Raw genomic sequence first — 24719 nt, 5'->3', positions numbered from 1 at the left:
GAAATAAATTTTTAAGAGTCTCTTTTGGAAGGCTTCACACCTGGCTAGTCACATGTCAGTTAACAGAAATGAGAAACACTTGTGGAAATCAGAACAAGAGCGATGTTCTGCACCAAGGAGGGCAATTTCCCCAGGAACATCTGTGATTTGTTTGGCATGTATTAATGAAAGGCCAGGGCGAGGGGGGTCACTGGATACCAGTGAGCCTTTTTGAGTGTCTGAATCATCCTTGTGAAGTTTTAAACAAGGAACACTGATTTTTTTTCCCCCCAGCACTGTGGAGCCTTTTGTATTCAAATCCAAAGCACAAAACTCTATTGTGGGAGGAAAAAGAGTCTTTAATAGAAACCCAGACGTGTCCACTTAAAGCAATGAATATAGTCTCACGTGGCAGACATACCATTTGAGCACTACAGCTAATAATAGGATGCTGTGGGTTTTCTTTTTCTTTTTTTTATGGGTACCTTTGTTGGAAGTTGTTCTAATTAGTACCACAGGGACAGACCCTGGAGAGGAGGGAGGTGGGCCAGGAGGAAGGCAGGCCCACCCAACTACACAGTGGTGGACACTCAGGCCAGAGCCTTGGTGGATCTGACATGTGGCTGAGAGTCCCTGGACAATTCTTCCCCAGCACATCAGGTCTCTGGACCATGAGGGGGGTGGGAATTCACTGCCTTTGAAGCCCTTTCAATCCTATCTGAGTAATTATTTTTAGCAAGGGCTAAGCAGGTGGCGGGTGGCATGCCCAGCTGGGGACCGGAGGGTGTACGTGTAGGTTGCTGGCTGCTAGACACTCGTGGGGATTCCACAGCGAAGGAATGCCGGACGTCCCGGGATAGGGCCCAGGCGATGAGGTTTCCAGACAAGTCTTCCAGGCCAACTTTTAAAGGTCGGAGGAAAGTTTCTCGAGGAGTGGGGACCCGAGGGGAAGACTGGGTGGGCTCGGGCATCTCCTCCCCTTTAAGCGGGTGGCCCCGACGCCTCCTCCGTTACCTGGAGCGGGGAGGGGCTTGGGAAAGTTTGTGTTTGTTGCTGGCAAAGCGCCGAGTGGGAGGCGCGGGCGGGCGGACGCCACGGCTCTTCCTTTTTGCTTTCGGGAGGCGGGTCGGGCTGTGCCCTGGGATCGGCGGGGCCGGCTCCGGGGCCCGGCGACTGGCGGAGGGCGGGAGGGGAGGAGGCGGAGGGCCGCGCCGAGCCAGGTGCGCACGTCCGCGCCGGCGCTGGGCTTGCTCGGCCGGCAGGGAGAGCGGAGCAGGCGCGCGGCCCGGCGGAGCAGCCGACTCTGGAGCAGCCGGAGCTGGAGGAGGAGGAGGAGGAGCGGCGGCGGGGAAGGAGGAGGAGGCGGAGAGTCGCTCCCGCCGGCCGAGCATGGGGCGCCCGGCGCCGAGGCCCCTGCTGCTGGCGCTCCTGTCGCTGGGTGAGTGCGCGTGGGGCGCGGCGGGGCTCGGGGGTCCTGGGGGTGGGGGGCGCGGCTGCAGCACGGGGCCTGGGGCGCCCGGGGTGCCCGGGGCGGCTCCCGGGAGACCCGGCTCCGGAGTGCGGGGTCGCCGGCCGGGTGGGGAACGGTGTGCCGCCGCCGGGAGCCCGGTGCACATCCTCCTGGGCCCGCGCGCGGAGTACCCGGAGCCGCCCGGCCTGGCGGAGCCGGGTCCTCACGTGTGCCGGGGGAGTGGCCCGTGGCCGGTTCCCCGACAGCGCTCTCTACCTGTTGGCCGCCGGGAACCGGGCTCACCTTGAACTCCCGGCCCCGGAAGATGCGGGCGGCCCCGGCCCGCGTGCACGGCTGGGCGGAAATATGAGCCTTTGCTGTGCCCCCGCCGTAGCCGCGGCTGGTCCGGATCGCTCTGCACTCGTTAGCCCATGCTGGGTTGCTTTTCGAGGGGAGCAAGAGAATCCAACTTCCTTCCACGAAGGTCACTGGGTGGCCCAGAGCGTTACAGTGACAATCGTGTATCGTCCCCGTCATTTTAGTTGTGGCTAGATCTGCCTCAGGGTTTCCTTCCAGCTTTCCCTGAAGCCGACTAGGCTCTGATTTATACACAAAGACCCGAGAGCCCTGCTTCCCCAACTTTTCTACCTGTTACTTCCCTTGTTACTGCCCCTTTCTCTTCTACCCTCCGGAAACCCTTGGTGCCTTCCCGTGGTTCGGCCCAATGTCCTCCCCCCACCCTAGGAATCTTTCCTGGGCTTTCCCCCCCTCTCTCCATTTTCCATTCACTCCTTACACAGACACCATCTTCACGTAGATACACACAGGGTGATCTTAACCAGCCACGAGATGTATTTATTTAGTGCCTGCCATGGTACAGGAAGGCAGATCCCCAAGTGCGGTTATATGGTTGGATCCTTGTGATCAGTGTCATCTAGGACAAGCGGAATTCCAGACTCAGCCCTAGGTTCCCTTCCAAGCCTCTGCAGAAGACAGAGCTCAGTCTTTTTCAGGGCACGTGTTGTGTGTTGTCTATCCCAGCCAGGCCTCAGCTGCATATAGGCTAAATTACTGCACTTCTGGTGGCCTGAGGGTCCCAGTGGAGGCCCCCCTCCACCACCCCCTTCCTGCTGGCATTAGGACTTCACTGTCCCAGCCCCCATGAGTCCTGGCTGCCTGCAAACTAGCCTTTCTAGCTGCTAGTGTGGTACTTTACCTCTGAGGGCTTTTCTGGAAATGACTCCCTCCAAGAACTCATCTAGCCACAATTCTTCAGCCACAGCCTATGTACAGAAGGCATCCCGTGGTCCTCTGTGGTTTCTGATTCACGCTTTTTAAATTTTCCCCTGCTAGGCGCCTGCCCTTGTAAGTTCTGTATTTGTTGCACATTGCTGGGGATGGTCCACACCATTTAATTGGCTTATGGGTCTGGGTCAAGCAGGGCCACGGCCTATGGCTGCACAGATTGCGCAGGGCACCACCCACATCTGCTACTCACTTTGTGGTTTATGTGAATGACTTTCCCTAGAGTGGTCAGTTTGCAGTCTGTGTATGAACCAGTTAGGAGGGTAGCATGAGGTAGAAGTTTAAAAAGAATGCCCTTGAGCACGTTGGGGTTGTAGCTCTGTGGAAGAAGGCTTGTGTAGCTCTGCTGCACTCTGGATTCCATCTCTCATTCCAAACAAATAAACAAACAAACCACAGCCAACAACACAGGAAAAAAAAAAAAAAAGCACAGCTTGGGGAAATTGTGGTAATATGCTCATGCATCCAACCTTGATGAGACGTAAGGAATTTTGGGAGTCACTGGCTAGTGCGGGTTCACCAACAATTCTCTGAACTATTGATGTGCTGCCTGCAAACTGCCCCTTGGCACCTCACTGGGTTCAGCTTCCGTCTTGACCCCGGAGGCAGCCTCCCAGTGTTCCATCATTCTCCAGACACACTGAATCCGGAAATGGAGTGTGTTGGTAAGCACGATCATCTTCCCTCAGGTCTTGCTCCCAGGATAGAATCTTGATGTCACTGCTACTTGCTTGGTGGGCGTCTTCTGTTCTGTGACCTCCACCTGTACCCGGGCCCTTTGTTTTGTAGCTTTTCCCAAGCACAGGTTCAAGCTGTGTCCGCCTTCTGAGGGAGCCCCACACCCCACTCATTCCACACCCCGTCTTAGCCAAGGCCCTGGAGGTGCCCCACCAAGACAGCTTCTGACCCCTCCTGTTGACCTTTGCCTCCCGCTCCCTTCTAAGGTGACCATTTTTCTGGTGGATGATTTTGGGGCCCTCTCCTGTGTGCACTGAGCTCTTGTGATTTTCCTACCAGGAGACGCCTCTTGTGCTCGCTCCCTACTCTTTCCGCTTTAGCTATTTCGTTCTAAGCACCCGTTTGCTAACATTCATGGCCTCTGTTGGGCCTTCTAGCCCTCCTCCTGGCCTCTTCCCTGTGTATCTCCATTTGCCCCGAAGCTCAGGTCCCCCTTGAAGCTTTCTCACTAAGCCCGCCGACCAGGATCAGGCCAGAACTGCGCGGTCTCAGCTCCTTGTCTGTGTTGCTCCTTCATCCCTTATTCGACACACCATTTCTTAAGTGCCTACTCTCTGTGACAGTGTGCTGAGTATTGGGAGTCCTCCAGCAAATGACCAGGGTATAGCGCCTCATTGAGTGTTTGACGGGGCTGAGTCCTCAGGTGATAAAAAAACAATACCACCCCTGACACCAGCCCGGCACTGGGGGAGAAGCAGGGAGGAGGGGGATTCATTTTGACTTGGGTTGGGGTTGCTTTTGCTGAAGAGGTGACATTTGAGCTGAGCCTTGAGGATAATTAGAATTTTGAAAGGAAGGATAGAAGAGCATCTCGGGCTCTGGGGAAAAGCAGAAAGTGTGGGTGAGTGAAGTGTGTGGCTCCTTCAGAAATGGCACCCGGGTTCCATGTAATGGGATGGGAGGAGGATGAGATGATTGGGCTTGGGGGTGGGGTGGCTTAGGGGGAGGTGCTGGAGACTCTGTGTGCCGTGTGCACTAGTCTGGCCTGTGAATTGTTGGCTCCCTGGGGGTGGCCAGGCAGCCTGTGTTTTATGTCATGGCTTCCGTTCATGACACTGATTGTCATTGTCTGTTCCTGGGTCTTACATCTCCACCTGATTTATCTCCCAGGGGCAGGGACCCCATTGGTCTTGCTCTCTTTCTATTCTCTTAATAATAGGCTGTCTAACACATAGGGAGTGTTTGACCACCTGAACACCTGTAAGTAGGTAGCCATGAAGAGTTTGCTGGGTGAGACTAACACGACACCGGGGCGGCTAATTCCTTAACTGGTGTGGAGCGTCGGACCTAGAGATTGTGGCGAGTGATTAATATATTCTCTATAGCTTAAAAAAAATTTGCGAATCCACTGAAATAGCTTTTAAGTGACAAAAGCATCACATCCATATTTTCAAATTCAATTGCTGTAAAAGAGTATTATGCTAATTAGGCAGGTTAAACTGCCTTAGCAGATACACTCCCACTCCTACCTAGCACAGTGACTCAAACAATAGGACTTTTTTTTTCTGTAACAGTGACCAGGGAGTGCTTCTGAGGGAAAGCTTGGGTGGGCTCTTGTTTCCTCGACACTCTTCTGGTCCCAGGTTGGTGACCCCTTTAGCTCCTGGTTTTTAAGATCACTATATTTTTTCATGCTTACTTTTCCAGCCCCTCAAAGGAGGGAAGCAGCTTGGCTATCGTAATGGACACTTCAGAGGCCAAGCTTGGAAGCGATATCATTTTTGTGCATATTCCATTGGAGACAATTTAGTTCCGTGTCACACTAGCTGCAAGGGAAGCTGAAAAACACAGAGGAACCTGGCAGCCATCTGCCAGCCACTGTAGAAAACGGAAGGATGGATTTGGGATTTGGAGGGGCACCAAGCAGTCCTTGTCAATTATAGAGGGTGCATGGTACAAGATAAACTAAGTCCTTTTTTGGTGGTACTAGAGAATGAAACCAGGACCTGTACACTCTGCTATTGAGCCTCATCCCCAGCCTTGTTCTTTTCTGGTGGCCACCTGTGAGGGTTTTGCAACCTGAAAGGCACAGAGCACCACTAGCTATCACTTTAGTGTCAGGCTTTTGGATACGCCCTGGCTCTGTCAGTCATCAAATCTTGGGAAAGGTTCAGTTATTGTCATCTTCTAGATGAGGAACTAGGTGCCCAGAATAGTGGAATAACATGTTCAATCGTGGCCAAACTCCATCCTGTCTATGCTAAGGATCACCTGACCATGGTTCACCATGCCCATTATGCTGCAGACTGTTTGAGATTCATTTAGATGAAGAAAAGATGATCATGGGTAGAAAACAAAGCAGTGATTAAAAATAGGATCCGGGGTATGCAGGGCCCAGGTGCAATCCAGAAGGGAGTAGTGGTGTCAGCATGCACCTCTCAGATGTGACAGTCTGCAGCCCGTGCAGGTCCTCATGCCTGCTCAGAGGAATGGGGCTGATGTGAAGCTTGCTGCTCCACAGGGCACTGGATAAGGAGGAAAGCTCGCAGGAGAACCACGCGTGAATCCCTCTAGCTTAAACAGCCTTTGAAGTGCTGTGGTCTTCAGAGATTCCTTGGCACTTATTTCAGCCTTGTTAACAGAATTCCTGTATCTGCCAAGCTGATGAATGCTTGCCCTGGCTATAATTATTCTTATTAGTTTGCTGGATAGGAGCTGTAGCTGTCGGTGATACTCCTTACAAGGCAGTTGGGCTAGGCGGCTTTTATATGGCTATTTGGTTGTAGTGATGAGCTGCTGAGCTGATTTCTCTCCCTATAGCTGAATCTATACTTACGTATTGGCGCAGTGTCTGGCAGTGAATAAAGTGTGGGCTTGTCTGTCGGAGTGCGTCTGCATCTCACTTTATCAAATGAAGTTGGTGGAAGCTGTCAGGACCAGTTCATAGCTGTTTGGTTTAATTGCATTGGTTTCTTTAAGGCAGGGCTGCTGCTAGGCCATTTGACTCTGCTTTGGGAAAATAACTCGAACTGGCAAAAAATTCTAAATAATTTATCTTCTGGAAAAGGCGAAGTGCTGGAGTTGGCACAGTCGGTGTTTTTTGTGTTTTGTTTTTTGTTTTTTAGTTTTTTTTAGATCTTGGACTACCCCCCACCAGCACATCCACACATCAGTTGTAGTCTTTGGGAAGCAGCAGGCTCAGACCCAGTGGCAAATGCTGTCACATCCCGACAGTGTGATTTCCAGGAGACAAAAAGACAATGGAAGCGTGTATTTCTGTTCTTTGAATGCTGATGTCTCTCAGTGCTCCCGAAGTGTGTGTGCTGGATCATGGAATTGCTAAGTGGCACAATTCAAGTTTAAGCACGACATTCCGATGCTATACCTGCAGTCTGTTTTACACCTCTGTAAGCAGGAACGTGGAAGCGTTGGCATCACTTGGAAGGTTTCGGGGGATCGAGGGACTGGGCATCATCAGATGCTGCTCTATCTTGGGTGAAGCTGGCTGAGAACGTTAAAGAGCGTCCATGCTCACAGGTTCAAGGTTTGTTGCAGAGTGTGTGCTGCCATGGAATCTAAATGACATCGAAGCGCTTTGCGGACAGAGAGGTTACGTCTCAGACCTTAAAAGCAACCATGAGCCAAGAATGTCTTGGAAATGGTTCTTCCTTAAAGCTGGAGTAGGCCAGCACTTTGCAGCCTGTGGGCTGGGGTGAGGGATCCCTGTCTGTTTCATGTGGGTTGTAGGTATGTCTGTATTCTGGTGGCTGGCCCTGGGAGCCCATGATCAAAGGTGGTCTCTAAGCCCTTGAACCTTGTAGATAGTATCATTGCTGAATGCAATGATGAAGGCTAGTGGATATCGCTTTCACTTAGGGAACCTCAGCACTCCCACCCCTGCCTCAGGATGAGCTGTTTGAAGATGGAAATGGAGTCAGGTTTGATGGTGTCTGCTGCTAATCTCAGCTTTATAGAGGCAGAAGCAGAAGGTTCAGGGCTAGCCTGGGTTGTATAGGGAGACTTTGGGGGCGGGGCGGGGGGGGGGAGAGAAGCAGAAGAAGAAAGTAGGAAGGGAAGGAAGAAGCTAAGCAGCTTAGTGGCAGATCCTGAGCCAGGGTCGGTTACACAGGTTGGCATCTTGAGTGCTGGGGGACTCAGAAGTGACCAGAGCAGGGCAAATTCAGGTCTCCCTTACATGGTGACACAGTGTACTAGCTGTGAGGTTAGGACCTTCACAGAAAGTGTGTCCAAGAGTTGGTCTGACAGCAGATCAGAAGGGAAAGTTCTAGAAGTAGTCATCCGAGGGTTGGGAAAAGAGCGATGAGAGCACCCCCTTGGAAGTGAAGCAGAGATGAGTGGGAGTGTGCTAAAGAGGGAGTGGGGGTGGAGAGCACTGCCGCAAACCAGGATAAAGAGAGCAAAGCGTGGGCCCGGCGGCGTGGAGGTTCTCGCCTGGGGATGCAGCCCTCCCAAGGCTGTCCTTGGGTTGGGACCCTGAAGTTTGACTATAAGGTGGTATTGAAAACAAATGCTGAGGAGTCAGTGGGTCAAGGGGGACATTCTTGACACGGGGGGCCCTCTTAAGGAGTGACAAGTAGAAGACTGCTGTGGAGGTGGCATCTGTTCAGTGTGATCCAGGGGACACTAGCGTGTGGAAGAGGCACCTGGGAAACCAACCAGAGAGCGAGAGCGAGAGCGAGAGCGAGAGCGAGAGCGAGAGCGAGAGAGAGAGAGAGAGAGAGAGAGAGAGAGAGAGAGAGGAGTAAGCATGACTGAGTCCTAGGTGGACTCTAGAGAAACAGGGACATGAAGTTGGAGCCCAACACAAGTTCTTGGCTTTGCATGGTCCAGGAAGAGTTGGGGGAGGAACAGGCAGAATTTGTGAGGAGTGGTTTAGTGCGGAACATGGTTCCTGAAATCCTCTCAGCCTCTGAAGCCCTAGAATGTCCCCACAGTCCCCAGACATTGTAGGGAGAAGTTTTCGGTATGGTTTTTTCTTTCTTCTCTGCATGTCTAAAGTTTTTGGGTATTATCTAACGTCTGAATCAGTAGAACTAACTTACTCCCTGACAGTTATTTTTATGTCTTGTGGGTGTGCGTGCATGCATGTGTGCGTGTGTGTGCACATGCATGCGTGCGTGGCTTGCTGGCTCCAAAGCCCCAGGGATTCACCTATCTTCACCGTACTAGTGCTGGCATTACTAATGTGCGTCACACCTGGCTTTTTACTTGCGTCCTAGGAATCAGACTCAGGTCTTTGTGATTGTGTGGCGAGTCCTCAGCTTACTGAGGCATCTCATTTAGCTCCCTTGGGTGAGTTTTGGAAAAAATATTTTAAAAAGAAGAAAGAAAAGTGTTTGTGGTACTGGGCATCACACCCAAGGCTTTGTGCATGCTCTACCACTGAGCCACGTGCCCAGCCCATCAGTGCCATTGTGTAACCCATCTCTTTTCTGTCTGTATTACCTAAGAAGTCTTCAGGAATTTGTTACAAATGATTACACGTATGATCTAAAAACTCTTTCTGTACCCAGTACCCTTCCCATCCCACCCCAACTCCCAGTTGAAAATAACATGGAGAAAAAAAATAATTAGGTCTAGGTTTTGGAACCAGCCTCCTCTGAACCCTGCCTCCTGGACTGTGGACTGTCGGCAAGTTTCTTTACTATTTTGAACCTCACTTTCCATCTCTGGGAAATGGGAAGAACGCCTCTCTTGTAGGATTATCATCAGTATAAAAATTATATTTAAAATGCAAGCATTCCAGTTAATACATGTACATTTCTAGTGTTGTCTGGGACCACAGCCGCTCCCCGGGGGACTTTCCAGACCCAGTCTAATCTGCTGAATCTGAGTCTGCCTTTGAACATATTCCTAGGAGGCTCAGCTGCACACTAATGAGTGGGAAGTCCTGGTCTGTGAGGGTGCTTAGCACACAGACTATATGGCAGCCAGGCTTTCTTAGTGAGCACTGGGGCAGAGGTCTTGGTGGTGGCAGGAGTGGGTCAGAGCTGGGCTTTGTGGATGTGGGAAGTATTCAGTTAGCAAGAAACGATGGGGATAGTGTGGGCACGCAGCGGAAACGACCAGCTTGGTTTTGTGTTTAATCCACTAAATTTGGCACGTAGAAGGGATGACATCATGCCTTTCCATGGAATGAGGTTAGAAGGAAGGGGGACCAAGGACTTGAGGGAGCTGCTGAGAACATCACAGGGAAGGTTGGCCAAGGAGAGCAAGCAGGACAGACAGGTGACTGAGACTTCAAGGCTTGGTGACTTGGTATGGGATTTGAGGGTCCAGAACCCAGAAGCTCCAGTATTAGAAGTCTGTGGGGCGATAGATGGGACAGCCAGTTGTCTAGGAAGCATTTCATCAGTCTTGCTGCTGTTTTGGTCAGTTTAGCTCCAATATCAGGCTAGGGTGGGCCTCAGATATGTAGGCAAGAGCCATGCAACTTTTTAGAAGCCTCAGCTCCGGTTGTGGTGGGGAAAATGGTGAAAACTGGTGACTGTGATAAGCCGGGGCTGGGGAGCACCCGATACAAGAATTCCCTAGGAAATCCCTTCTCTCCTCTATATAGTGTTTGGCGTGGACCAGGCTTTACACTTTCCCATGTACTGACTTGTTGAATAGGCTTTGTAACCGCACCATTATTAACCTCACTCGGTAGGTGAGGGAACCGAGGCACAGTGAAATAAATTGCCCAGGGTCACAATGTAAGTGACAGCTGTTGAAACAAGCTCACACATCAGTCAAATGGATCTCTACACACTTTGAGGAGGAGGAGTTGATACAAGTAGCTAACATGTGCTAACAATCGTCTCACTGTCTTTTAAGACCCGAGGCTTGGATCCTGGCCTCATTCCTTCTCCTCACTAGTTTCTTGACCTTGAACAAATTGCTGAGTAGCTCTTAGCCCCTGTGAAAAGGATTAGTTGAGCTGGTCCTGAAGGGCTCCCCTTCCATCTCCAGACTTCTTTGAGCATGCTGACTCCCGCTGTCGGCCATATGGGCCTCTTGGTTGGCCCTGGCTTTGCTGGCTGGTTGCCATCTCCCCCAGCCCTGCTCCAGTCTGCAGCCCATGCCTGGGTGTTGTGTCTCGCTTGGCTGGCCTGGGGCTGGTCACTGGTTGGTGCCACCAAGGACTCTGGCTATTTTCTGCTCTTCTGTCTGTGTAGTGTAGAAGCCACTGGCCCTCCTCCCAGCTCATTTCCTGTGCTGTGAGATGGGATCTCTTTCTAGGCTCCCTAGGGTTCAGGGGTCCTCATCCCCAGGTTAACTGGGCTTCCAGACTGATTTCTAGGGGGGGAAAAAAAAACCAACACAGAAATGGTAAAACCCATACAGTATTTGAAAGTGGCTGACTGTTAATTATATTACTGCCCTTTTATGTGTTGGTGCTGTAAGTTTTGATTGAGGATATTCAGTGTTAGTAGGTGGAGATTATGTGATTAAGTCCCAACCTTCCGAAATGGAACTTGTGTCGTCTTCTACCTTTATCCTTTGGGTCTCCTACAGAGCCTGATTGATGGCTCTGCCCTACAGGAATGTGCTTGCGCCTGTGCGCTTACCCAGCTGGTGCCCTCTCCTTGTTTATCTCCCTCTCCCCTCTCTCCTGCTCTCTGCTTCCCTGCCCGCTCCCGCCCATGCTGGCTTCAAATGCATGGTGTCCCTGCTGCAGCCTCCCAAGGGTTGCAAGCGTGTGTCACCATGTCCGTACAGCAAGAAGGGATACCGGTATTTAGATGCGTCTCAACACTGACACTGTTCTGGATTTGACACCCTTCCTGGAGGGGTAGGAGCGTTCAAATTCTGACAACCCCTCCCTCCTCCCACAGGAGCCCTGGGGTTCCTGAGGGTTTTCCTTCTCCCTGGGTCTGAAAGGGGAGGGTTCAAGACTGTTGCTAGGCACCAACCCACTGAGGGAGGCGTCCTAGAAAGCTTGTGAGATACTGGGAGGAGCCTGTGCTCCTGGCCTATCACTTGATGCGTCTTGGCTGGTGCCCAGTCCTCCCTGGCTGCTTTGAGGTGCAGCTAAGTCCAGCAATGCTGTCTCACTTGTTTTGTGTGCTGATATTGACAAAAGAGAGCCCCCTTTAGGAGTGAATTCTGTGTGCTAATAGCTTGCTACTTTGCCCTGCTCTAGAGGTGATGGGGTCAGCCCTGCTTTCTAAATGCATTGTCTCCCAGGATGACCAGGGGTGACGTTGGACTTGGTGTTGATCCAGGGTGTTGCCTCTTAGCTTATATTGCAGTGAGGAGCAAAAAAAAAAAAAAAAAAGCACTTGGCACAGCTATTCATTTTTCCATTTTTCTGAAAGCTGGCACATCCAAATGTTTTTTATTTATTAGAAGACATTACAGTCTGTCATCCTTGATTGAGAAATCCATACTGTAAATCCAAGTTAAGACGATGATGCCTGACCCAGGGCCGGGTACATGGCGGACACTTTGTCATGTTCGTCAGTGGGCACAGCTGTGGCTCTAGGAACAAATGATTTGTGCCTGACTGCTGGTCTCCTCTGCAATACAAGGCATTCCTGCTTTCCCTCAGCAGCACCGGGGAATGTTTACCATGTTCCTGACACCGTGACACATTACAAAGGAATTAAACGCAACTCCAAGAAGAAATGGAGCCAGTTGTAACTGAGCAGAGGGGTGGATCCTAGGTGATTTCTAAGGGTCTGAGCAAATCAGTTATTAGATGGCTGTGCACATGGCCATCAGAATTAAAGGGGTGTAACTGGGGCCAGGGGCTGTTAGGGAACAGTGTCCCAGAGCAGGTGGGCCAGAGAATGGAGAGGTGTTCAGGTAGGAAAATGACCCCTGGGAGGAGATGAATGTGTCCAGCTTGGCATCCCATTTAGGGATTAGCTGACTTAAGCTGAGAAAGTAAGAGACCTCAGGGGCTGTGGATATTAAATTCTGGGAAGGGGAGTGGGTGGAGCGGAAGACTGTGTGTGCAAAGTCACCCTGAAAGGTGTTGGCAGCATCGTCAGCGCCCACAGAGCATCCTGAGCCACATGCACACACACGGCCTGTGAAGTCTTCTGGGGCTTCCAGGAAGCAAGCCTGTTAAATGAAGGTGATAAGTCAAGCCATAAGCCTATTTTTGGTTGTTTCTTACAAGGAAAACAGCTCACCAAACAATTACTGATGTTCCCCTTAGGTCGTTTAACACGGCGTTTCTTCAGAGGACTATCACCCGAGGAGAGGAAGGCTGGGACGTTAGTTAGTTTTCTACGGAAACAAGGTTTATGTAGTCGCGTAGGTTATTTGTTGGAGTCCCACTTTAATAACCATTTATCCCACAAACAGGTTTATCTGAAACATCGGTATGAGTCCCAGGAAGTGCAGTGTGGTGCCTGGTGCATAAGCAAATGGGAAGTTCCTCTCTTTGGGCATCCCTGGAGGGTCACAGAGGCAGAGAGGCTTCTTGCTCATCTAAGTGTGTAGTGGCACGAGTCTTTGTATGCTTGGATGTACTTATATGCTTTGAAAGTACCTCAGGTTTATGTGACTGTTACGTAGTATTCATATGGTACGTACACACAGCATATGTTTTTGTCTTGGAAACTGAACCTCAGACTTCACCCAAGCTAAGAAAGCACTCTACCACTGAGCTGTATCCCTAGCCAACACTTCCCCGCCTTTTGATTTTGAGACAGGGTGCCCTTACATTACCGAGTATTTAGGAAGAATTGCTTGTGACTTGATCTCTAAAACAAAAACTTGTAGAAGAGGAAAAATAGAGTCTACTCATGGGGAAAAAAACCCAACAAACAGAGAAGATCCCCAGCACTATACATGAGCGTGCGTGCACGCGCACACACACACACACACACACACACACACACACACACACACACACACACGCACAGTGAGAAAGTCTCCATCCTTCCCGTGGATCGCCTCTGTTCTCTTGGCGGCTGGTGTGTAAGACGCTCCACTCTTAGATTCTCAGTATTGTCTCCTCACTGTCCCCACCCCTTCCTCCCTTTGTGGGGTTGGTGTACCCTCTCCCGCCCTAACAACAGCATCTCACCCCCCCCCCCCACACACCTCCCCAAGCCTCATCATGATGTCCACAGTGAGGAGAAGAGACTTCCTTCACCCCAGTGCTCACTTCCAGCACCTTGTGGCTCGGTTGGTCCCAACCACAGCTCATTTTCTTGTCATCGCTGTTGTAGCACGCAGCCAGCTCCGAGCCACGTCTCAGGGCAGCGCAGTGAGGCCGCTGCCTGCAGCCTGTGCCGCGTCTCACTGTCCGCCTCATCCAAACCCATTATTTATTATCTACCCAGTGCCAGTCATTATTCTAGAACCTGGGGCACATAAGGACGTAGACACGGTCCCCTGACTCCTTAACTGACAGGTTTGACATCCATGGGAGGAGAGGTGGCATTGGAGAAATGACCAAGGGTCATTAAAGACTGAAAGTTTAGAAACAGTCAAGTAGTGGAGTGTTCTGCTACTTCAGGTGGAGGTGCTTTTGCAGAAAGGCTAAGAAAGCAGGTGTGTAGCTGGATTTTTCTTTGGGTCTGCAGCTCACAAAAAAACAAAAACAAACCAAACAAAAAAAAACCACAAAAAAAAAAAACCAACACAGAGACATCTTATTAATTATGAAAGATCAGCTTTAGCTTAGGCTTGTTTCTAACTAGGTCTTGTAACTTAAAATAACCAATTTCTATCAACCTACATGCTGCCACACTGCTTATAGCTTTTACCTCTCCTCCTGCGTGCTCCGCAGGTATCCCCCACCTAGATTCATCATCTCCTTGTCTTTCCTCTCTGTCTGGAAGTCCTGCCTAACCTCTTCTTGCCTAGCTATTGGCCATTCAGCTCTTTGTTAAATCAATTGTTGTTGTTTGTTTTTTGCTCTTTTAGGGGGCCTCCACCCAGCTCCCAAATAAATCACACACAGAAGCTTAGTCTTAATTATGAATGTCTGGCCTTAGCTTGGCTTGTTTCTTGCCAGCTTTCTTTAAATTATCCTGTCTACCTTTTGCCTCTGGCCTTTTCCTGTTCTCTTCTGTAAATCTTACTCTTACTCCGTTTCTTGCTGTGTAGGTGGATAGCTGGTCCCTGGGTCCTCCTCCTCCTCTGGCTACTTCTTCTTCCCAGATTTCTCCTTCTATATATTTTCTCTGCCTGCCAGCCCTGCCTATCCTTTCTCCTGCCTTGCTATTGGCCATTCAGTTCTTTATTAGGGCATCAGGTGTTTTAGACAGGCACAGTAACACAGCTTCACAGAGTTAAACAAATGCAACATAAACAAAAGCAACACACCTTAATATTCTACAACAACCATTCACAATGACACATCTTCACCCCGTGTAAAGGAATAGTCCACAACACAGGTGTGCTTCTTTGCCCATTTGTGTCACTGCTAGGGCCACCTCTGCATCTGTCCATGCATTCTAAAGGCTTTAGTGGCATGCCCATGGAGAGAACCTTTCATTATGACTCTAAGCACTCAGGCATTGGCTGTTACTATCTCAAAGACGAGTGCTATGACATGGTGGGGAGTTGGTGTTGAGAACATTGAGACTGACCAGATGTCACTTGCTGTGGTGCTTGTAGCCCATCTCATTGACTCTGCCATGTGTCATACTTGCTCCAGACATGTGCCCTTCACTTCTTGTGATGAGCTCAGCCAAGAGCTTGGTTGAAAATGTCTTAGTGAGGGACTGTTTCTAAAATTAATGAGATTAAATACTCCTATTAACCCACCTGGATGAGGAACCAAAGGTCCAATATTCCTTTGAAACTCCAGGAACTCGTGGAGGTAAGAGTGAGCACAGTTACTACATCATCAAGCTGGGCTGGGGATGTGGTGTGCCATCTGTCCCTCTAGGTCTCACAGCCAGCAAGGGTGGGAGACAGACTGCTTCAAGCCTGGAATGCTGACGGGTGGGCGGCTCTCTGCAGCCACTTTCTGAATTCTCCCTGGGTGGGGGCTGGGGCTTCAGCAATGTGGACTCCTTTGCGCTCATTAAGTCATGCTATTCAGTAGGTTTTGTCTGGCTGAGAAGAGATGGGTTTTCCAAGCAGGTGGAAGAATGTGGGGGAGAGAAATACCCTGATTTATAAATGCTTCTTAGCTTTTTTGTTTTGTATGTGGGTTTTTTTGTTTGTTTGTTTGTTTTGGTTTTGTTGTTTTGTTTGGACAAGGTTCCCTATTTAGCCCAGGCTGGTCCTGAACACATTATATATCTCAGACTGGCCTTGAACTTGTGCGCTTTCTGTCTCGACCTCCCAAGTGTTGGAATTCCAGGTGTGTCCCATCCCACCCGATCCAGAGCTTGCAGCTGAAATGAAGAATGACTTGTAGGCAGGGTGTGTGTTGTATGCAGCCAAGGAGAGCCGTGCATGTGGCCCAACACAAAATCATAAACTAACTGAAAACATAATAGATTTGTATTTTAAATTTACTTATTTACTTACTTATTTTTTTGGTAACTTGATCTCATGGTTTCTGAGCTTGGGCTTTATGGAAGTCATTGTTCTTTGTCAAAAGGGAAAGGGCTGAGGGTGGGGAAAATGTCATATGATTGAGAAGAGTTCCTCACATCACCTGAAATGCTTTAGGTCCCTCTGTTCCTTTAACTACTTGATACTTATTGCAGGATTCCTCTGCCCCAAGCTGTGCCGTACCACTGTCCTGTTCATCAACCACCAGGGATCCTACCAATTCATGTGGCTCTATACACAATAGGTGTGCAGTAAAGAGTTTGTGAAGGCAAGGCATTTTCACCCCTATCTCACTGATGTAATCTTTTCTTTAAAAGCTATGCAGACTAACCCAGAATCTTCCCATTTAATTCCTTGCATGATAAACAGTCACACTCAGCCCTTTACTGCGCCTCATCAGGGAAGCTGGCATAGACCCCATGCCACCCACGGTACCTGGCAAAGTCTTTGAACCTCAAGAACAGGTTCTAGGTCCTGCTGGGGAGAAGGGACACACCAGTCAGGAAGAGGAGAGACTGGTTAAGAAACAGTAAGGCAAAAAAGCTAACCAAGTAGTGAGTGGGGGAGTGTTGCCCTGGAATCAGCGCAGGTGTCTTTCATGCCTGTCTGCAGGTTTAAGCTCGGTGCTCTCCTGTTCTCTTTAAACACGCAGCTCAGAGGAGGACCAGGTGTTCACACGGAACTTGGCAGGCGAAGCCGGCCAGTGTGTACGTGGAGAGGATGGAGGATGGCTGAGTAGCAAGGGATGCTAGGCAGTGCCTGGGCCCCTGGCAGCTGTTAGTTTTGTAGAATGTGCTGAACTAATCCTTGTGGGTAGATGGTGCTCCAGCCTTTTCCGTCTGTGGTCCATGGACAGAGAATCAGTTTAAATCATCTTGTGTTTATTGGGTTATTCTGTTTAGTCAACGGTACAGATTGCCTCGAAGTGGTATTTTTAACATCTCTCTCTCTCTCTCTTCCTCTCTCTCTTGCTCGCTTGTTCGCTCTCGCTCTCTTGTAAAACTTATCATTTGGTCATATGACTTTTTGGAACCTCAGTTGCCTTATTTAATCCTCTCCAGGGTGAGTAGTAAATCCTGTGAGCGCAGTGTGCAAACTGTAGGGAACAGTGCTCCGTCAGGCGGTTCTGCTTGGTTCTGAGTCCTTAGGGTGTAGATGTCTACTCAACACTTGGGTAAGTTCCAGCAGGCAAGTGGAGCGATGATGAATATTATGGGATAGGAGTTAGAGTTCACACAACTACGACGGGAAGAGCTAGAGTCTCAAAGGGGAGCTGGAAGGTCGGAAGCCAGTCACTGATTGGCCCTCCTGTGCTTGGGTGGGTGGACAAGTTGAGGACTGCGGAGGAATCTGGAACCCAGCAGTGTGGAGTCTCCAGGGGGATCATTGTAGGGATCTGAAGGGTCTCTACCTCACTTGTTTGCATCCAAGTACCCAGTGTTTTGGGGGGTCATGGGGTCCATAAGAGCAACATCTGGGAAGAAACAGGAGAGAAAGAGCAAGGGCAAGCTGAGCTCAGGGTCTGCTCTGTCTCCCTGCCTGTCACGTGAGGACTGCCAGAGCAGAAGGCCTGCAGCTTCTCTCCTACTGCCCAACTCCCACATGAAGCCTGTCTCAGCCACCTCTAACCTGGAGTTACAGAGAGAGAAGAGGATTCTGGAAAATGTCGTTTGAGCTTAGCCAAGGTGACACAATCCAAACCCCACTGCTTCGTAATGTAGCATTAAAGATTTATGTGGCTTCAGCCTGCCACAGTCTCTCCAAGGCCCCAGAACTGGAAGCACAGTCAGGTTGAGTTCAGGCTGTGAGATGTGGCCCAAGAGTTTGTTCCTCGGCTGCGGTGGTCCTCCATCTCCGACAGTCTTCCTGCGGTGGTCCTCCATCTCCGACAGTCTTCCTGTGATGGTCCTCCATCTCCGACAGTCTTCCTGTGATGGTCCTCCATCTCCGACAGTCGTCTTCCTGTGGTGGTCCTCCATCTCCGACAGTCTTCCTGCGGTGGTCCTCCATCTCCGACAGTCTTCCTGCGGTGGTCCTCCATCTCCGACAGTCTTCCTGTGGTGGTCCTCCATCTCTGACAGTCTTCCTGCGGTGGTCCTCCATCTCCGACAGTCTTCCTGCGGTGGTCCTCCACCTCCGACAGTCTTCCTGTGGTGGTCCTCCATCTCTGACAGTCTTCCTGCGGTGGTCCTCCATCTCCGACAGTCTTCCTGCGGTGGTCCTCCATCTCCGACAGTCTTCCTGCGGTGGTCCTCCATCTCCGACAGTCTTCCTGTGGTGGTCCTCCATCTCCGACAGTCGTCTTCCTGTAGTGGTCCTCCACCTCCGACAGTCTTCCTGCGGTGGTCCTCCATCTCCGACAGTCTTCCTGCGGTGGTCCTCCACCTCCGACAGTCTTCCTGCGGTGGTCCTCCACCTCCGACAGTCTTCCTGCGGTGGTCCTCCACCTCCGACAGTCTTCCTTACCGTGGTTGTCTGTGATGCAGAAGGTCATGGCCACCTAGGCAGTGGAAGAAGCTGTGACTGTGAAGAGCCCATTAGTTCTAGTTCAGGTGGTTACAAACAGTCTCCGGACAGCCACGTCCTTTTCCTCTGAAGGACCCAGGGAACGTCGTCTGAAGGTGGAGAGACTTGCGGATGTAAAGGACAGCAGAGGACTGCAGACTTGGGAACTATTGTTGAGAGAATAAGGTTTTATTCTTTGGACCACCTCACTTCATCACTGTGGCCTGCTAGTCACACCACCCCTTCCAGCTGCCTAGTGGACATTTCAACCTGTCCGAACCTCACTGGTTTTCCAGTGTTTCCTTTGGAAAATAGTTTTTATTGGCTAATCGTTTCCCATTGACTTCTCTCACCTCAGTCCTTCAGCGCCGCGGACAGCTGCGGCCTCTGTTGGATCGTTCCCGTGGCTTTGACGCTCATCTTATTCTATAGAGGAGAGGACCCGGTGTAATCCACGGGCTCCCACATCTGCTCCGGGTACACACTCTACACATAGGTCTTTGTTCAGGCCACTACTCTTAGTCACCTTCCTCTTGCATGCGTCGGCTCAGGCTCCCCATTCACCCCGCCTGCCCGCCACTTCTGAAAGGTCCAGTTGGAATAATGACCCTGCCTGAAGCCCCCTTCACCAAACCCTGCGGATGGAAATGCTCTCGGCTCTGTTTTGCTTTTGTGGTTTTGAACCCCCCCCCCCACAGCACTTGTTAGCACTTCCCTTCATTATACTGCGTACCCCTCAAGACTCCAGGCTCACCCCATGTGCCTATGGCCTAGCACAGGGCCTTCTTGCACTGTGGATGTTTATTGAATTAATCATTTATATTTGTCTAGTGTATCTTAGTGAGTACATTGGTCATTTTTGTTGTGTGACCAAATGCCAACAGGAAGCAATTTCAAGAGAGGAGGGGCGTTGGTTCACAGATTCAGTTGATGTGATGGAGGGTGGCAGGCGGTTCAGTGGCCGGAGTGTGCATCTGCTAGTCTGCACCATCTCGCTTCTCGGTGGAACAAGAAGTAAAAAGCAGGCAGGATGGAGAGCCAGACTCTACTTCCAGCTAGGTTCCACCTCTTAAAGATTCCACAACCCTCCAAACCCCACCATTGTGTTGAGACACATGAGCACAGAGGAGACATTGCATGTTCACACCACCGCAGTGAGGTCTTAGCTGAGCTTTGTCTTTTAAAGTCTGATTCTAGTAGAACCATATTTGCTTTGGAATGGCATTTTTCAAGTACTGGCCATGTGTGACTTTAAAATCACATTCTCTGCTGGCTGTAACTTGTTTAATGTGTACATTGCAGAGTCCCATCACTTAGGGACTGTCTCGATGAACATTGGCACGCTCCCTCAATGCCAGGTCTCTCAGGGCAGGCTTAAGGGAGACAAAGGATTTTCATTTGTTGAGGCAGGAACTCCAGCAGAGGCATTCACTATAAGGTTTGTAAGTTGGTGCTTCTGTGTGTGTTCCTGTCTAGCTCACACAAGGACTGGGACATCCTTGTGGGACTCCATGGGCCCCGGGGCTCCTGCAAGGGCAGCTGGGGAAGAACAGTTTCGGTGTCTTTGATAACGGAAGCACCATGAGCTCCTCATTTCAGGGCTCAGCTTTACCGGTACCACTGTTGTCATAGCAGCCGATCCATACCTTACAAATGGCTCCAATCTGAAAGCCAGATGATAAAAATTTGCGCAATAATAGGAACAGATTGCAAGAATGCTTTGTAGCTAGGCCGCACTCTGCAGGTCTTGATTTAGAATAATGTTGGTGATAACCCGAGAAATAAAATTATTTCCCGTGGCTATCGGGGAGGTGGGAAGGGATCGATAAATAAAGCTCGGTCTTTATCGTCTCTTTGCTCTTAATGATTCCACCGGTTGCCGACAGAACTTACCGACGCACACGTGGCATGTGTGGTTGTTTACCTTGAAAGCCTTGCCTGGCGTTTCCTGCCCCTCCACAGCTATTCCAGATACAGCCAACCCAAAGGCATCTAATTACTTTCTTGACTAGTCTGAAGGGAGGAAAATGGTAATCTGGAAAGAGTCGGCTCTCCATTGTTAACTGTCTGCTGCTGAGATGTCAGCGCCTAGGGCTTCCAGGCACCCTTCTGAGAGGACTCTGAGATATGGCTTGCTTTACTTTTCCACTGTGTGTGTGTGTGTGTGTGTGTGTGTGTGTGTGTGTGTGTGTGTGTGTGTGTGTGTGTGTGTGTTAGAGCACTTCCAAAACAAAGTGAGCATAGGTGGGGGAGCAAAGTAAAGAAACTTGGGATTATTTTTTGATTTTAAATTGTTTTTATTGATGTCTATGTGTATGCACACGTTTGTGTGGGTGCCCCTGGAGTCCAGAAGGGGGAGTCAGGTGCCCTGGAGCTAGAGGTACAGGGGCTTGTGAGCCACCCAACGTGGGTGTTGGGAACCAAACTTCAGTCCTGGAAGAGTGGTAACCAGTGAGCCATCTCGTCAACCCCTGACCCTTTCATTTCTCACCTACCTACTTACTAGAACTCTCCTCTCCTCTTCACGACGCATTTTTCTGTTGCTTTGTTACCCACCTGCTTCACACTGCCATTGGGGAATAGGAAATATTTCAGAAGGAATGTCCAGCTGTGCCTCTCCTTCCCTCAGAGCAAACAGAGCCAACAGAGGCAGAACCAGCCCAGCTTGTGGTTGCTGGATAGCTCAGTGTATAAGCAGCTGGGGCGGGGACTCTGGTCCTCACTTAAGCTGGCTGGTGCTCTTCATCCAGCTTCCTCCTAGTCTGTGGCAGGCTGGCAACACCTACCTCCTGGTCTGTTTGCAGGACTGGAGGTCTCCTAAACAGTGCCCAGCTCAGAGCATGGCATATCAGAGACACACAGACCGCATATTATGACGTCGACACCTGAGCGATGCCGCAGTGACGTCAGGTGGAAGTTTGGGTATCTTTCTCTCCCTTCTCCACTCCCCACCCTCGGTTATTGTTTGGTTGTCTGAGATAGACTCTCATGTAGCCCAGGTTGGCTTCTAATCTTTCTGCCTTCACAAGTGCTGTGATTTCAGATGCACCCTGGCCCCAGGCTCAGCCTTTCATCTTTGCGGTTATCCTAGAGATTAAAACACACACTGTTACACATGTAACCAGTAACTGTTTCAGCCACATTTACCGTTGGCTGAATGAATGCAGAAATGTTGAAATTGGCTAAGCTTTGTATTATGCTTGAATGTTTATGAAATGTTTAACTAAATGTGTGGTGGTGTATGTGTGAGCCCACAAGGTCGGAGACAGTTTGCGGAGGTCAGTCCCCAGACCTAATTCAGGTCATCAGGATCGGTGGCAAGTGTCCTTACTCACTGAGCTGTCCTACCACTGAACTCTTTACCACTTCTGGGGTAAGGACAGTTCATTGACATCTAAGCTCCAGTTCACTCTACCCCCTACTACTACTTTGTATACTGTGGATCTCGTATATTTTTATTAAGCATATAGACTGAAATCCAAAAGATGTCACTGACATTATTTGGTCAGACTCTGTAGTGCCACCCACAGAGTCATTTCTCTCTTTGCCTCCTTGTGTTTTCATGGTTTCAAGATGAACCAGCTATTTCTGTTTGAAGAACTCCATTTAGTGTTTCTTTTGGATGCCAATTAATTATCTTTCTTGTTGTGGATTGGTTAAAAGCATATCTATTTTGCTTTCCACTTAAAAGTAACCCCCCACACCCTTTACTGCATGTGCGACTCTAGGTTGGCAGTTACGTTTTAAAAAATCTCTTGAAGACTGCCATTCCATGGTTTTCTGAGCATTGTTTCCATTGAATGGCAGTTATCACGTGTGCTGTGGCTCCCTTCTCTGCCTCTCAGCAGTCTTCCCGGGCTGCACGCGGAATTTATCCTGCTTGAGATATGAAATATAGCTTGCTTTTGCAGCAGAGTATCGTTCAGTTTAAGAAAAATCTTCTTTTGAGAATTCTCTGTTTAGCTCTTTAGCCCATTTTTTAATTGGATTGTTCAGTATTTTGAAGTCTAGTTTCTTGAGTTCTTTATATATTCTGGATATCAGCCCCTCTGTCAGATGTGGGGTTGGTAAAGATCTTTTCCCATTCTGTTGGCTGTCTTTTTGTCTTATTGACCATATCTTTTGCTCTACAAAAGCTTCTCATTTTCAAGAGGTTCCATTTATTAATTGTTGTGCTCAGTGTTTGTGCTGCTGGTGTTATATTTAGGAAGTGATCTCCTGTGCCAATGCATTCAAGAGTACTTCCTACTTTCTCTTCTATTAAATTTAGTGTAACTGGATTTATGTTGACGTCTTTGATCCACTTGGACTTGAGTTTTGTGCATGGTGACAGATATGGATCTATTTGTAATCTTTTATATATTGACATCCAGTTATGCCAGCACCATTTGTTGAAGATACTTTCTTTTTTCCATTGTATAGTTTTGGCTTCTTTGTCAAAAATCAGGTGTTCATATATTGACATCCAGTTATGCCAGCACCATTTGTTGAAGATACTTTCTTTTTTCCATTGTATAGTTTTGGCTTCTTTGTCAAAAATCAGGTGTTCATATGTGCATGGATTAATATCAGGGTCTTCAATTCAATTCCATTTGGGTCTGTATGTTGGTTTTTATACCAGTACCAAGCTGTTTTTTATTACTATAGCTCTATAGTGGAGCTTGAGGTCAGGGATCGTGATGCTCCAGAGGTTGTTTTATTGTACAGGATTCTTTTGGCTATCCTGGGTCTTTTATTTTTCCATATTCTCAAAAGAAGAATTACAAATGGCTGAGGGACATTTAAAGAAATGCTCAACATCCTAAATCATCAGAGAAATGCAAATCAAAACGACTCTGAGATACTACCTTACACCTGTCAGAATGACTATGATCAAAAACACTAATGACAATATATGTTGGAGAGGATGCGGAGCAAAGGGAACACTCCTCCACTGTTGCTGGGAATGCAAACTTGTATAACCACTGTGGAAATCAGTATGGCAGTTTCTCAGAAAATTGGGAATTGATCTACCTCAAGACCCAGCCATACCACTCTTGGGCATATAACCAAGGAATGCTCAATCATACCACAAAGATACATGCTCAACTATGTTCATAGCAGCACTATTCTTAATAGCCAGAACCTGGAAACAACCTAGATGCCCATCAACTGAAGAATGGATTAAGAAAATGTGGTACATATACACAATGGAATACTACTCAGCAGAGAAAAACAGTGACAGCATGAAATTTGCAGGCAAATGGATGGAACTAGAAAATAACATCCTGAGTGAGGTAACCCAAACCCAGAAGAACAAACATGGTATGTACTCACTCATAAGTGGATACTAGATATAAAGCAAAGAACAATCAGACTGCAACCCACAGAACCAGGGAGGCTATATAGCAGGGGGGACCCTAGGATGACTGTGGCTTAGAATAAGTTTTGGTTTTACTCAATTACTGGACAAGCCTCAATGAAACATTTCACTATTAGGATAAGAATTTATACTGTATCAAGCTGATAATAGAAAAATAAAAAAATAAACAAACAAATAAATAAATGAAAAAAAAAGAAAATCTTAACCATTTACTCCCTCTCACACCTTCTGGGACTTTGGTACACATATTTGTAACCTTTTTACTGTGCCCCATATATTTCACATCCTCCCTTTTTGGGTTGTTTTTGGATTTTGGTTTGTTTTGGTTTTGTTTGTTTGTCTTTTGGTTTTTTGAGACAGAGTTTCTCTGTGTAGCTCTGGCTGTCCTGGAATTCTCTCTGTAGACCAGGCTGGCCCTCAAACTCACAGAGATCCACCTATCGGCCTCCGGAGTGCTGGATTAAAGGTGTGCACCACCGCCACCGCCCAGCCTTTGTATGTTTTTTATCCTTTTTCCACCCTGGAGTTCAGGTGGATTACTTACACTGACTGCTTTTCTGCTGCCTCTAAACTGCTATTAGAACCGCTTAGTGAACTCTTTAATTAGTTACTGTATTTTTTACTTCTAGAATTTAAATTTCCATTTTAATGGATCCTAGTTTAGCAGGTAAAATCCTGCTTGCTACTTCTTTAATAAATCACGGTTATTTTAATATCCGTGTCTGCATCAGTATGTCTGTCCCTTCGGCTCTGTCTCTCCTGTGTGCTTTTTCCCTTTTATTTTTAACTGTTTGGTTCTGTCATCTCATTTTTTTTAAAAACTTTTGTTTATTACTATCTCTCTTCATACATATGTATGTATGTTCGTCTGTGTGTATGCACGTGTATGAGCAAGTGCCCTCAGAGGCCAGAAGAAGGTGTCCGATCTCCCAGAGCTGGAGTTACAAGTGATTATAAGCTTCT

At 48.8% G+C, this 24719-nt stretch overlaps 1 protein-coding gene across 3 annotated transcripts in view; it reads left to right on the top strand.

Annotated features, from left to right (window-relative positions):
- Positions 1-581: 581 nt before the first annotated feature.
- Ptgfrn (prostaglandin F2 receptor inhibitor) overlaps positions 582-24719 on the top strand; it is a 74381-nt gene continuing 50243 nt past the window's right edge. Inside the window, exon 1 of one of the 3 annotated variants that reach the window (XM_052730499.1) lies at positions 582-639. In XM_052730499.1, coding sequence (XP_052586459.1) covers positions 597-639 — 43 coding nt within the window. In that variant the 5' untranslated portion in view covers positions 582-596. Of the gene's footprint in view, positions 640-834; positions 890-1137; positions 1418-24719 lie in introns of those variants that run through there. The other 2 variants (XM_052730497.1, XM_052730498.1) reach the window with 2 other exon arrangements.

This window comes from Peromyscus californicus, unplaced genomic scaffold (assembly GCF_007827085.1).
Source record: "Peromyscus californicus insignis strain IS unplaced genomic scaffold, ASM782708v3 Scaffold_9__1_contigs__length_137607984, whole genome shotgun sequence".
Classification (NCBI taxonomy): domain Eukaryota; kingdom Metazoa; phylum Chordata; class Mammalia; order Rodentia; family Cricetidae; genus Peromyscus; species Peromyscus californicus.
The sequence above is the reverse complement of the archived record's forward strand: the minus strand, read 5'-3'. Positions and strand labels throughout refer to the sequence as shown.